The sequence below is a fragment of the Oratosquilla oratoria genome, chromosome 19 (assembly GCF_046742065.1).
Source record: "Oratosquilla oratoria isolate Oo_2021 chromosome 19, ASM4674206v1, whole genome shotgun sequence".
Taxonomy (NCBI): domain Eukaryota; kingdom Metazoa; phylum Arthropoda; class Malacostraca; order Stomatopoda; family Squillidae; genus Oratosquilla; species Oratosquilla oratoria.
Window position 1 is genome coordinate 22,157,553 of NC_134795.1, and position 13,204 is coordinate 22,170,756.

A 13,204-nucleotide genomic window follows, 5' to 3' on the forward strand; every position below is an offset into this window, starting at 1 on the left:
ATCACAAAAGACATGTTAAATTTTACAACCAGCCTCATAATGACTGGACACAGCAATAATAAGTAAAATGCTGTTTAAACATTTAAATTATAATTACTTTCTTTCTTTTTACTATTGAGATGGAAAGCTTTGAAATAGGTGAACAAAGACTGCTTCATCCCTAGATGTACATGAAATTCGTGTAACTTGTATAGTCACTGAGCTAAGTGAAGAAATATAAAAATATTTTAAGGAGGCTTCAGGTTTCATCCAGCTTAGCAGGGGGAAGGATGAGCAGAGCTGCCAACTGAAAACGCAGAATCGATTGAGATTCTTCGAGTGAATTGCCTATAGTTGTATTATACAGGAAGGGAGCTATGCTCGTATTGATCTGTCTTTGTATCTTTCAGCATCAAGTTTGTTCTTAAATTCTTGTATAGTATTTGCACAGATATCCACCACTCTATGTGGGAAACTATTCTTTTTCAGATCTCTTCTATAACTATCCTTTTTGAGTTCCTTTTCATGTCCTCTTATTTTTCTCTTATCCCACTTTACTAAATCATCTGTGTCTAGAACTTCCATCCCTTTCATAATTCTGTAAATGGTCAGTAGATCTCTTCTTTCTCTTCTTTGTTCCAGAGTTGGTAGTTCCAATTTGGACAATCTTTGTTCATATGTCAATTTGGAGAGTATTGGTGCTATCTTTGTCATTGCTCTTTGGATTCTTTCTAATTTCTTTATATTCTTTTTAGTACTGGGTGTCCATAGTGTTTCAGCATACTCCAATCTTGGTCCTATCAGTGTAACTAATATTTTCTTTACCATTTCCTCATTCAAGTAATCAATGGCCACTTTCATCAATCTTAGTAAATTGAAGGTTTCTCCAACTATTTTGTTGATATGCTTGTCTGGTGACATGTCCTTGCTGATAATTACTCCTATGTCCCTTTCCAAGCTAACATTTTTAACTTTGTACCAATTTTATATTGCCCCGATATACTGTTTTTACTTTTTCCAAAAACTCCATTATACTACATTTCTTGATGTTGAGGTTCACCTCCTACTTTTGACTCCATTCCCAGACTTTATCAAGTCTTTCTGTAGTGATTCACAGTCTTCCTCTGTACTTTCATTAGTAGTTTTGTGTCCTCTGCAAAGAAGTTCATATAACATTCAACACCTTCATCCATGTTATTTATATATGTGGCAAACATAATCGGAGCCAATACCAAACCTTGTAGGACTCCACTTATCATTACTTCCCAAGTTGAGTATTTGTCTCTAAGTACTACCCTCATTTTTCTCCCTGTCAAGAAATCTTTCCTTGAATACCACCTATTGATTCAATTTTTCTTAATAGCTTTTTGTGTGGTACTATATCAAATGCATTTCGTAGATTTAGGAAATCACAATCTGGCCATCTGTCCCTTTCTTGCATTATTTCTATTAGTCTCAAGTAGGAGCAAATCAAGTTAGTGGCACATGATCTTCCATGTCTAGATCCAAATTATGTTGGATTCAGTATATCATTTTCTCCCAGATATTTAATCCATCTACTTTTGATAACTTTTTCACATATTTTTGCTATTGTGCTTGTAAGGGAGACCGGTCTATAGTTAGTTGGATTTTCCTTGTCCCCTCCTTTATATATTGGTACAATATTTGCATTTTTCCAATCCTGTGGTACCTTTCCTTCTTTGAGTGAGTAATCAATTATCTTGTATATTTTGTCCATTAGTTCATCTATGCATTCTTTTAATATCCAGTTTGCAATTCCATCTGGACTGTGTGATTTTCTGATGTCAAAGTTTTTTATTTGGTCTCTAATTTCCTTTTGTATCACGGTTATTTCTTTCATGTGTCTGTCTGTGTATATGTGTATTTACCTAGTTGTATTATACAGGAAGGGGAGCTATGCTTGTAGTGACCCGTCTTTGTATCTCGCAACATCTAGTTTGTTCTTAAATTCTTGTATGGTGTTTGCACACACTATTGTTTCATCCAATTTGTTCCAGACATCTACCACTTTGCGGGGATTTTTTTCTTTTTTTCAGATCTCTTCTATAACTATCTTTTTTGAGCTTCTTCTCATGTCCCCTTGTTTTTCTTCTATCCCACTTTAATAACTCTTCTCTGTCAAGGACTTCATGCCTTTCATGATTCAGTAAATGGCCAATAGATCTTTCTCTTCTTTGTTCCAGGGTTGGTAGTTCCAGTTTAGACAATCTTTGCTTGTATGTCAATTTTGAAAGTGTTGGGGCCATCTTTGTTGTTGCTCTTTGGATTCTCTCTATTTTCCTTGTATTATTATTTTTTTTTTTGTACTGGTCATCCATAGTGTCACAGTATATTCCAATCTTGGTCTTATCAGGGTGACTAGTATTTTTTTACCATTACCTCATCCAAGTAATTAAAAACCACCTTTATTGATCTTAGTAAATTGTAGGTTTCTCCAACTATTTTGTTTATCTGCTTGTCTGGGGACATGTCTTTGGTGATAATTACTCCGAGGTCCTTTTCAGAACTAACTTTTTTCACTTCCTTTGCACTAATTTTATATTGTCCTGATATTCCTTTTTTACTTTTTCCAAATTCCCCCTTGCATGGGTGGAAAGGGTATTGGTGTCTACATATACATATTTAAATATATGTGTACATTAATTGTCTTTTATTTGTCTTTCCCATCAGCCTGAAGGAGTTCGCAAGACTGTTAACCGTGCAGTGCTTGTTGATTTGCGGACTGACCCGTCATTCTCAACCAAGCTACCCATCGAGCTCCCAAACAATGTAGTGAATGACTCCCTAGCTATTGAAGTTTCAGTTGTTGGTATGTTGATTTGGTACTTTGGTCATATTTTATGTTTCTTATATTTCTTTATAATGGTATGGGTGTGTGCTTTGACTCTGCCATCTGATTTTAGTATACAGTGTGTTTATGTATATGAATATTTCTTACAAAAGAAGAGCATGCCAACAGGAGACTTCTTGGTCCATAACTAGGTTTGATGTCAGTGCCCTTTAGAATCTTAGACCTGTATCAAATCACCCCTGAACCTACACTTTTTTTATTCATACAGTGTTATGGGATCCCATGTGCTAAGTTCTGTATTATTGTTTTTTATATTGTTGCCTCTTGTAAACCTAGCAAAGTTTGTTTTAGTAAGTATTAGGAATACTGTTCTCAATATGTGAAAAATTGTAAGATATAAAGCTAAAGTTAATGGAGAGTAATCTTGGGCTCAGTCTGGAGACCTAGTGTCACCCCCTCCGGGCTGCATATCCTGAGGTGAAGGAGTTGATGGATTTTGAAAATAGGTGATATTGTTGTCCATCTTAGGGGACCACCACATGCAAGTGACTTTCATTTGTTTCTACACAAGAGGAAAAAGTTGAAAGTACATGTGGGTAAAAGATGATGACATGTACAAAGGGTGAGTGTGACAGTGGGTTGATGGAGAGTTTTAAGGGCAAGAGGCTTGAGGAAGTGGAGAGGATTAAGTATATGGGGTCATATGTTGTAGGGGATGGACGGGTGAAAGCAGATCTGAATTATAGAGTAGGAAACAAGTAAATTTCTGGGGGAAATGGAAAACGTCATGAGAAACAAGTACCTGGGTATGAATGTTTAAAGAAGACTGTACAAAGGAGTAATTATGCCCATGGCACTGTATGAAGCAAAGACTTGGAATTTAAATGAGAAACAAAAGCCCGTAACTGACATTATTTTAAAATTATTTACCAGTTATACTGTATCATCTCTCTTTTCTAATTTTTTATTTTATATTTACTGACCCATCATCCAGGAGGTGCTAAGATGAGAGGGAGGGTGGAGGGGTGTGGAGTGTATTCAGGGATGGAATGGGTGGGAATGATTTGATGCCTTTTCCTTTTTGGCTACCTCCCTTATAAGGGGGAAAAACCCTTGGTATATGTATGTACTGACATTGTTATTTTGAATTATATACCAGTTATACTGTATCATCTCTCTTTTCTTTTCTTTTTTCTTTTTTTTCTATATTAACTGACATTGTTATTTTAAAATTATTTACCAGTTAGGGTGAATGGGAGCATTTTTCTGCTAAAAAAATGGCCTAAGAAATTGCCAAAATTGCCAAAATTATGAAAAAAACAACTTTGAGAGCAAAATCCGCGAGTATGTGGGGCCGCGAATGGTGAACCGCAGATGAGTGAGGGTATACTGTATAAAAAGTAAAGTGAAGGACTAGACAGAAGCTGGCAGATAAGGTTGATCAAATAATTCTGGAATGGTTTGGCAAATGGAAAGAATAAGTGAAGAAAAAATACCAAAAAGTGTGGAGAGCAGAAGGGGAGAGAAGGGACTTGAGGGGAAGACCAATAATGAGATAGATGATTGAAGTGAAGAGGGCACTGGATGTAAGAGGAATGTCTATTGAGGAAGAAAGGAAGTGGGCAAAAGCTAGATGTGAATTGAGAGTGCTTGTAAATGGATAAGGAAATGTGACCCAAAGAGATTTCTTCTTGTTTACTTTTTATGTTTCTCAGGTGGATGAAAGGGGAAGGTCACAGTGTAAGTGAAACAGCCTTGTTATGGATATACTGTGTCTTGCTGCATTGCTTCTGACCTTGGCAATGGGCAGGAGACAGGGATATTTCTTTATCCATGAAGAGCTAAGATGAGAGGGAAACAATGGGTGGTGGATAGGAGTGGAATGGGTGGGAGAGGCTACTTCCCTTGTAGGAAGATAGAGGCCCTTAGTATATAGATATATAGATAGGATGAGGGGTGAGGGGTTGCCATGTAATTAAGCAATGGTAGTCATGGCTCTCAGGTCCAGCTGTGGTGCTATACCTTGCTGCATTACATGTAACTTAAGCAAGTGTGGCTGGTGCCTTCATCCTTGAGGAGCTTAGATGGAATGGACTACATATGGATTTTTGGGATGTGTATGGGATGGATTGAGAGTGGTCATATACTTTAACTCGGCCACCAACCTTAAAAGGAGAAAAGGGCCCTGCAAGCCTGAGTTTTTATGGTTCTGCAGTGAGGATTCAGGGGCCTTATTGTAATCAATCAATTAATCTATTGTCCCAGGTCTTTTTTGTAGGAGATCTATGGTTCCTAGATAACGAGCAACAACCACTGGATGTTCCCATAGGTCACTGAAGGAAGAAATATTGTTATTTGTTTAGGAGTAGTTAGTATGAGATAGTGTAAGATGAGGTACTCAATGCCCTCTGTGTGATGGTTGCATCCAGGATGGTTTGAATCTGTAGCTGGATTTATTCTGTACTGGTGGAATCACAGTGACAAATAGTGTCTTGAACACAAACGTGCTAATATGGTTCTTCCTCCCTGATTTTATATACTCTGCATAACACCTATCCAACCCAGATGTCTTCCCTGCTCTCATCATTTTAATAGCTGCCTTCACCTCATCTTTTCTTATTTCTCCTCTATTTTCCTCATTCATCACTGTCATTTTCTTAGTGCCTCCCACTGCAACCACCTTTCCTTCCCTATCCTCCTCCTTATTTAGCAACTCCCTAAAATACTCTGCCCATCTTCCTCTTACACCTCTTCCATTATCATCTCTCCATTTGCTTCTTTTACCTTTTCTTCTGTACTTGATTCACCTCCCCATACTTTCAGATGATGACATAGAAATAATCTTGCACTAATACATAACAGACAGCAGTCCTAAGTTTCTTCCCAGAGAAATCTACAAGACCTCTGGGTTTTCAGTTGGTGAAACTTAAGACAATAGTTATAATCATTATTCAAATTGAATATATTAAAGAATCCCTGATGAAGGAATCTTTTTTACATACAGATTTTTTTTTTCTTTTTTTCTCTTTTAGGTTTTGATATTTGTAACTATTTTTATCCATTTATTACAGGAGACATATTGGGCTCAGCTGTGATGAATCTGGAATCCCTTTTGGAACTGCCAACAGGTTGTGGAGAGCAGAATATGGTCAAACTTGTGCCAAATATTGTACTCTTAGAGTATCTGAAGGTAAGGGATAGCCATTCATCTGGTTGAGGTAGTTATGGCACATAGTTTTCATGTAGATGCCTTAGTTTGTACACTAGATTAGAAGAAGAAACAATCAAAAGTGCCTTACCAACCTTTATCACTTTTGTTGCTCTTTATATCTTGTCTTTTCCTGTAGCCCTATTATTTTCTTCTCCCATCACATTCATTTTCCTGGCATCTCCGTCTGCCACAATTAAACTTTCCCAAACCTCCTCCTCATTCAACAAATACCTGAAATATTCTACCTATCTTTCCCTTCTGGCTTCACTTCCATTTACATCTGTCCATCTTCACCCCTACTTGACTCGCCCCCTGCTCTTTTCATCTTCTTCCATCTCCCCTTCATTCCATTCCTTCCCCCTTCTTCATTCCCTCCTTTCCACCTTGTCTCTCATTCCCTCCCTTTCACCTTCCCATCCCCTTCATACTTTGTAAACCCATATCTAAAAGGTGTGAAAGGTTAGCTGATTAGAGAACAACATGAAAGCAATTAGTGTGCAAAAGTGTTCTTTCCTCCCACAGAAGAGCAACCAACTGACCTCTGACCTGCAGGGACGTGCCATCCGGCACATGGAGAGTGGTTACCAGAGACAGCTCACATTCAGACATGATGATGGCTCCTTCAGTGCCTTTGGCAAAAGAGACAAGTCTGGAAGCACATGGTGTGTACCTGTGACAAGAACTTTGCTTGCACTGATTGTTAATGGTTTGTCCATGGCATTGAAATGGACTAGTGTGCAAAAGTGTTCTTGTAATTGGTTGAATGGTCGAAAACAGAGAGTTGTTTTAAATGGAAAAACTTCTAGATGGAAAAATGTTACAAGTGGAGTTCCTTAGGGTTCTGTTCTTGGGCCACTTCTATTCATAGTATATATAAATGATATAGACCATGGACTAAAATCTACTGTTTCCATATTTGCTGATGATACAAAACTGTGCGGAGTGGCAAATGATCACTCAAACCAATTAGATATTCAAGAAGATTTAGATAAATTTCAGCAATGGTCTGAAAAGTGGCTAATGAAATTTAACACAAGTAAATGCAAGGTAATGCACATAGGTAAAAATAACAGTAAGTACGATTAGAAGTTATTTGGAAATTCGTTAACAAAAGTGGATAGTGAAAAAGATCTCGGCGTAATTATCAGTAACGACCTCAAATCATCCAAGCAGTGTATTTCAGCCTCTGAGAAAGCAAATAAGATTCTAGGACTGATTGCGCGATCTTTTGATTTCAAAAGTCCATCACTCATCAACAAGCTATATAGATTGTTAGTTCATCCACATTTGGAATACAGACGCTCCTCAACTTACGTTTTAGTTACGTTCCGAACGGCCGAACGTAAGTTGAAAATGAACGTAAGTTGTTACTGTACGTTCTAGTAATGTATGACCGTTCATACTGTACTATACATCCGTAAATTCTATTACCGTATCTTATAAAACACCCCTAAATCATTAATTATACACATAACATTGTAAAATACAGTAAACTTCCACTTATCCGAACTCCAAGGGGGATTGGAAATGTCCGATTAACCGAAATGTTCGGTTAATCCGACTTTGTATGTTTCATTCCCGTAGAGTTTTATGCGGTAATGTCAGCTGCCATATTCGTACCTGTAAACATAACATACACATGGAAATGCTTATAATAGTTCATAAACATATTCTATAGAGTATAAACAGCCGATCAGGTGTAAACATGGAGTGTGCTGCCACCGTGTGAGCACTTAGTGAAGCTTGCGGGGGTGGCAGAAGAGGCGGCGGGGTGTTTGAATGTTCGGTTGAGATCCAAATACGTTCGGTTGAAGCGATGGCTACCGTATTGAGAAAATGTTCGGTTAATGCGATTATTCGGTTAAAACGCGTTCGGATAAGAGCGAGTTAAATGTAACATTGATTTCAAATAAATCAAATTCAAACAACATAAATTGAGATGGTGGAGGAGGAGGGGGAGGAGGAGGAGGAGGCAAGGCACGTTCAGTCTGTCGTTTGTGCCATGTAAACAATGGACGCAGCGTCATGTGTAAGTATCGTTTGAACTACGGAGAGCGCGCTAAACATAAAATTCACTAAAAAAAAAAAAAAATTCTTTACAGTCAGTTTAAACGTAAAATCGAAAAAACGTAAAACGAATGAACGTAAGTAGAGGAGCGTCTGTATGCTGTTTCTGTATGTTCACCGAATCTCATTAAAGACATTGACAGACTGGAAAAAGTACAACGGCGAGCCACAAAACTGATTCCAAATATCAAAAATAAATCATACGAAAATCGACCAAAACATATGAAGCTGTTTTCCCTAAAAAAGCGTACTCAGAGGTGACTTGATACAGGTCTTTAAGATTTTAAAGGGAATTGACAACATCAAAAGTGACAAGGTTTTCACATTGAATGAGAATCAGACAAGAAACAATGGTCTCAAACTGTCCGGAAATAGATTCAATTTGGAAGTAGGTAGAAACAACTTTGCCAACCGTGTAGTTAATGAATGGAATAGGCTTCCTGCACAGGTAGTGCAATGTAGTTCAATGTAGTTCAGTTCGAAGCTTTAAGAATCATTTAGATAAACACCTGGGCAAGATGCTGTAATGATTGTAATTTATTTTATATTATTTGTTTTTGTTTTGTTATCATTTGTCTGTCTGATTTTTATTTATCATTAGTTATATGTCAATTTATTATTATTTACTATTTACCTGTTTGTTTATTATTTAACTATACTTATGCATTTATTTATGTATTTTATTTATTATTTACATTATTATGGCTTTTATTTATTGTTTTATTATTACTATGATTTTTTTTTTTTGCATCCGACCTAGATATGGACCAAAAGGTCTCCTGTCGGCATGCTCCGCCTTTGTAATCCTTTGTAATCCTTTGTTAACTTCTCAACATTGTTGGATCATTGAAACATTTATGGATTTTGTTCTGGCCATTACCAGATAAATTTGCTGTATTACAGAAATTTGATTCAGCTTAGTCTGGCCCGTAAAAGGTTAAAGTAATGTGACTAGGCTGTCTTGATTAACTTCATAACCTTTTCCTTACTGAAGGGGTGCCATGAAGATGAATAGCATCATGAATCAGACTCTGAATGTGTTTGAGAAATATTATAGGTGTTACAAGAATGAATAAATAGAGAAGTGAAGACTGAAGCAGAGAACAGGGTTGGAAATATTGTCAGATAGAGTAACTCTAGTGTTGAAATGGTTAAGGCATAATGAAAAATGAGTGAGAAAAATGTTAGTGAATTGTGCCAAATATACAAAATATGGCCTCTGGACCATTGATTATAAAGATACCATAAACAAATCTTACATACATGCATGAATACATGCATACATATACCAAGGGCTTTTTCCCCCTTACAAAGGAGGTAGCCAAAGTCAAAAGGTATAATTTCACTACCACCCATTTCAGCCCCACCCACTCCACTCTCATTCACCACCCGTCCCTCCCTCCCTCTATTCTTGACTCCTCCTGGATGATGGGTCATCCCTACATCTTGACCATTGCCCTGGTCAAAAGCAATGCAGCAAGACACAGCACATCCATAGGAAGGCTGCCTCATTTAATTAGCAACTCCCCTCTCCATCCCTTCATGCAGAAAAGGAGAAGGGAATAAATCCCTTTGGGTTGAGTCAAAGTACCATTCACACTAACCACTCCCAAACCCCCCATCCCCCACACACTCACAGCATCATCTATATACAACCATTGTCCACTCACCCCTATCAGTACATATATACATAAACATGTACATACATACCAAAAGACTTTCTCCCTCTTATAAGGGTGTGGCCAAATCAAAGCCTACACCTACCCTATGCTCATCCCACATGCTTTCAAAATCCATTCATTGTTCCCCCCATATTAGTCCCTCGTGGATGAATGTTTGTTTATAAATGAAACGGTATACATAAAAATGTTGTTGTTCATTCACATCTTTCCATGATATCTTGTAGAATGAATACTTCTTGATATATCTTACATCCCTATTATAGTTTGTCCATTTGTATCAGATATAGATGATCCTCTGAGAGGATAATTTGCTAGATATTTGAGACTGATAAAATGTATAACTGAATGAGAACAGATGTGTAGTCTTGTATTTTTTTGCTCGTACTAACAAGCCATTTTGACTGATTATCCTCAGGCTGACTGCTTTTGTTGTGCGGGCACTACACCTTGCATCAACCCACATCGACATTGAGGAGGAAATTATTGAGAAAGGTGTAGCATGGCTTGCAGGTCAGCAAGAATCTGATGGATCTTTCCTTGAAGTTGGTGAAATTAACATGCGTAGCATCCAGGGAGGAGCTGGCAGTGGAGTTCCTCTCACTGCTTATGTTCTTATCTCCCTGCTTGTTTCAAAGGTAAGAAGAAAGAACTTTGTTTTATTTATTTCTTTCTTGGCCTTTTTTTATGAGAACCATGGGTTTCCTGCAAGAGAGCCCTTAGGTAATGGATCACTTGATTGATTGATATCTGTATTTAGGTGCTGAAATAGTTCTTTCTCATGTTCTATCTATCTGTATACTTAGAGCTTTTTCCCCCTTACAAGGGAGAGGGCCAAGTCAAAGGCACATACCTACACCCAACCATTCCACTCCCACCCATCTTCATCCTCCTCTTCTTAGCTCCCTTTCCCATCCTCCTCATTTTAGTTCCTCATGCATGACAGGACATCCCTGTATCCCACCCACTGCCCTGGGTCAGAAACAATGTAGTAAGATGCAGTACATCCACAGCAAGGCAGCTTCACTTAATTGTTGACCCTCCCTATCTGCCCCCTCTTGCAGAACAAGAGAAGATGGGGAGAAATCCCTTTGGGCAGTGTCAAAATATCATTCACACACAAGCACCCCTCCCCACAGAACTAGAGATACTTGAGAGAAGTCAAGTATCTCTTATTCTGTATTTCATTATACTTTTTTATTCATTTTATTCTCTCTATAATAATTAGGAGAACAGAAGGTGGGATTGGAAGAACAGTGTGGGTTTAGGAAAGGAAAAGACTATGTGGATCAGGTATTTGTGGTAAGATGTGTGTAAGAAGTGTTTAGTAAATAGTAAGGTTGCAAATTGGGTATTTGTGGACTTTTGAAAGTGCATGACAGGATTGGTAGAGAATTGTTATTGAAAGTACTCAAAAGCTTTTACATGGGTAATAGGGCATGTGGAAGTGTTAGCAATGGTGAGAGTGAATGCATTAAGGTAGATATAAGGTTGACAAGGTTGTGTGGTATTATGATTGTTCAGTGTATATGTGGTTGGTGTGGTAAGGGAAGTAAATGCAGGAGTTCCAGGCTCAGGTTTAGAATTAGTGGATGAAATGGATATAGGAAGTAAATCAGTCAATATTAATAACAATAATTGTTGGCTCAAGTTGAGGCAGATATTCAGTGTTGGAAGAAATGTGTTAGAGTAGACCAAGGAGTGTTGTGATGGTTTGGGCATATGGAGTGAATGAATGAATGAATGAATGAATGAATAATGACTAGTGAAGAGATGTAAAAAGCAGAGTTGGAGTGAGGTCACAAGGAATATCTAGAATGAGATGGATGGATGGGGTAAGAAGAGCTTTGGATGCTTATGACATGATGTAGAGTAAGGAAGAGTTAGGGAGATTGTAAATGGTTGAATGGAAGATACATTTCAAGTCATCTACTCTGTAAATGAGTGGATGAAGAAGGGGGGTTGCCTTATGTTGGAGTGGTGAGGAGTAAATCTGCTTCAGCTCTCAGGCCTTGGTATGGAGAATGTGCCTCACTGCACTGTCCTTGACTCAGGTAGTGTGACAGGGAGCAGGACAACCCTGCATCCTGGAAGTGCTGAGATGGGAGCAGTGAGTGAGGGAGTCGTTTGGTTTGGGTGTGTGTGGGAATGTTTGTTTGTTTGTTTACCTAACTGTAGTATACAAAGAAAGAGCAATGTTTGTTGGGTCCCGTCTCCTACTCTCAAGTATATCGTGCTTAGTATCAAATTCATGTACAGTTCCAATTTAATATATCCTTGATATTCAATCATCATATTTAGATTTGAAGTATGATGGGGTGAGGAGGAGAACAGGGGTGGAAAGGGAGTTGGGAGATAGGGTTGATGAAAGAGTATTAGGATGGTTTGGACACATGGAAAGAATGAGTGAAGAAAGACTAGTAAAAGAGGTATGGAAGGCAGATGTGGAGGGAGTGAACATGAGGGGACGTCCTAGGATGAGATGGATGGATGGGGTGAAGGGGGCTTTGGGGAAGAGGGGAATCTCTGTTGAGGAAGGACGGGAGAGGACAGAAGACGGGTGAATGGAGAATGGTTGTATATGGATGATGTTGTGATGCATGAGGTGGAATTGGCAGGGGGATGGGGGGTGAGGTAGTATGTGTGGGCAAAATTTGACGCAGCCCGAAGGGATTTCTCCCTGTCTTCTCCTTATATGCATGGGGGGACGGAGAAGGGGGGTCGCTGATTTAATGAAGCAGCCTTGCTGTGGATGTGCTGTGTCTTGCGACACTGCCTCCAACCCAGGGCAGTGGACAAGGTGCAGGGATGGCCCGTCATCCAGGAGGTGCTAAGATGGGAGGGAGGGTGGAGGGGAGTGGAGTGTATTTAGGGATGGAATGGGTGGGAATGATTTTTATGCCTTTTTCTTTTTGGCTATCTCCCTTGTAAGGGGGAAAAAGCCTTTGGTGTATGTATGTATGTATGTATGTATTGTTAATATTCATTTCTTAGCTTGATATATATTTGCCACTTGTTTTTTTTTTTTTTCTTTTCTTGTTTTTTTTCCGTCCATCTTTTCCAAGCTTTGTCTCTTCTATCTTTAGTCTCACTACATTTTTTGTTGTACCAGCACTTAATGTATACCCTTGTTTCTGCTTTGGTACATATGTCTATTTCCTCTTTATAAATTTCTTTTAATATGTTCCATTTTGCTTCCATCTCTGTTTCTTCATTTAAGAAGTTTTCCTAATCTATATTTTGAAAGAATTTTCTGAGTTTCTCAAAGTCCATTTTGTTGTACATTAGTCTTCCTTTTCTATGTTTCTCGTTTCTTCTCAAATCAGTTTGTTCTTGTAGTTCGAACTCTTTTAGTATGTGGTCACTCTTCCCAATTGGTGTCTTGTATTCCATTTTATCCACAATTTCAGACTCTGATGTAAATATTAAATCTAGTCTCGACGGTTCTTCATTGTT

General features: G+C 38.3%; 1 protein-coding gene across 1 annotated transcript in view; it reads left to right on the forward strand.

Annotated features, from left to right (window-relative positions):
* LOC143035791 (CD109 antigen-like) overlaps positions 1 to 13,204 on the forward strand; it is a gene marked incomplete at its 5' end in the record, with an annotated part of 77,118 nt that overhangs the window by 37,258 nt on the left and 26,656 nt on the right. Inside the window, 4 exon segments of the mRNA XM_076202754.1 lie at positions 2,671 to 2,809; positions 5,863 to 5,981; positions 6,525 to 6,664; positions 10,167 to 10,386. Of these exon segments, the coding sequence (XP_076058869.1) occupies positions 2,671 to 2,809; positions 5,863 to 5,981; positions 6,525 to 6,664; positions 10,167 to 10,386 (618 nt within the window).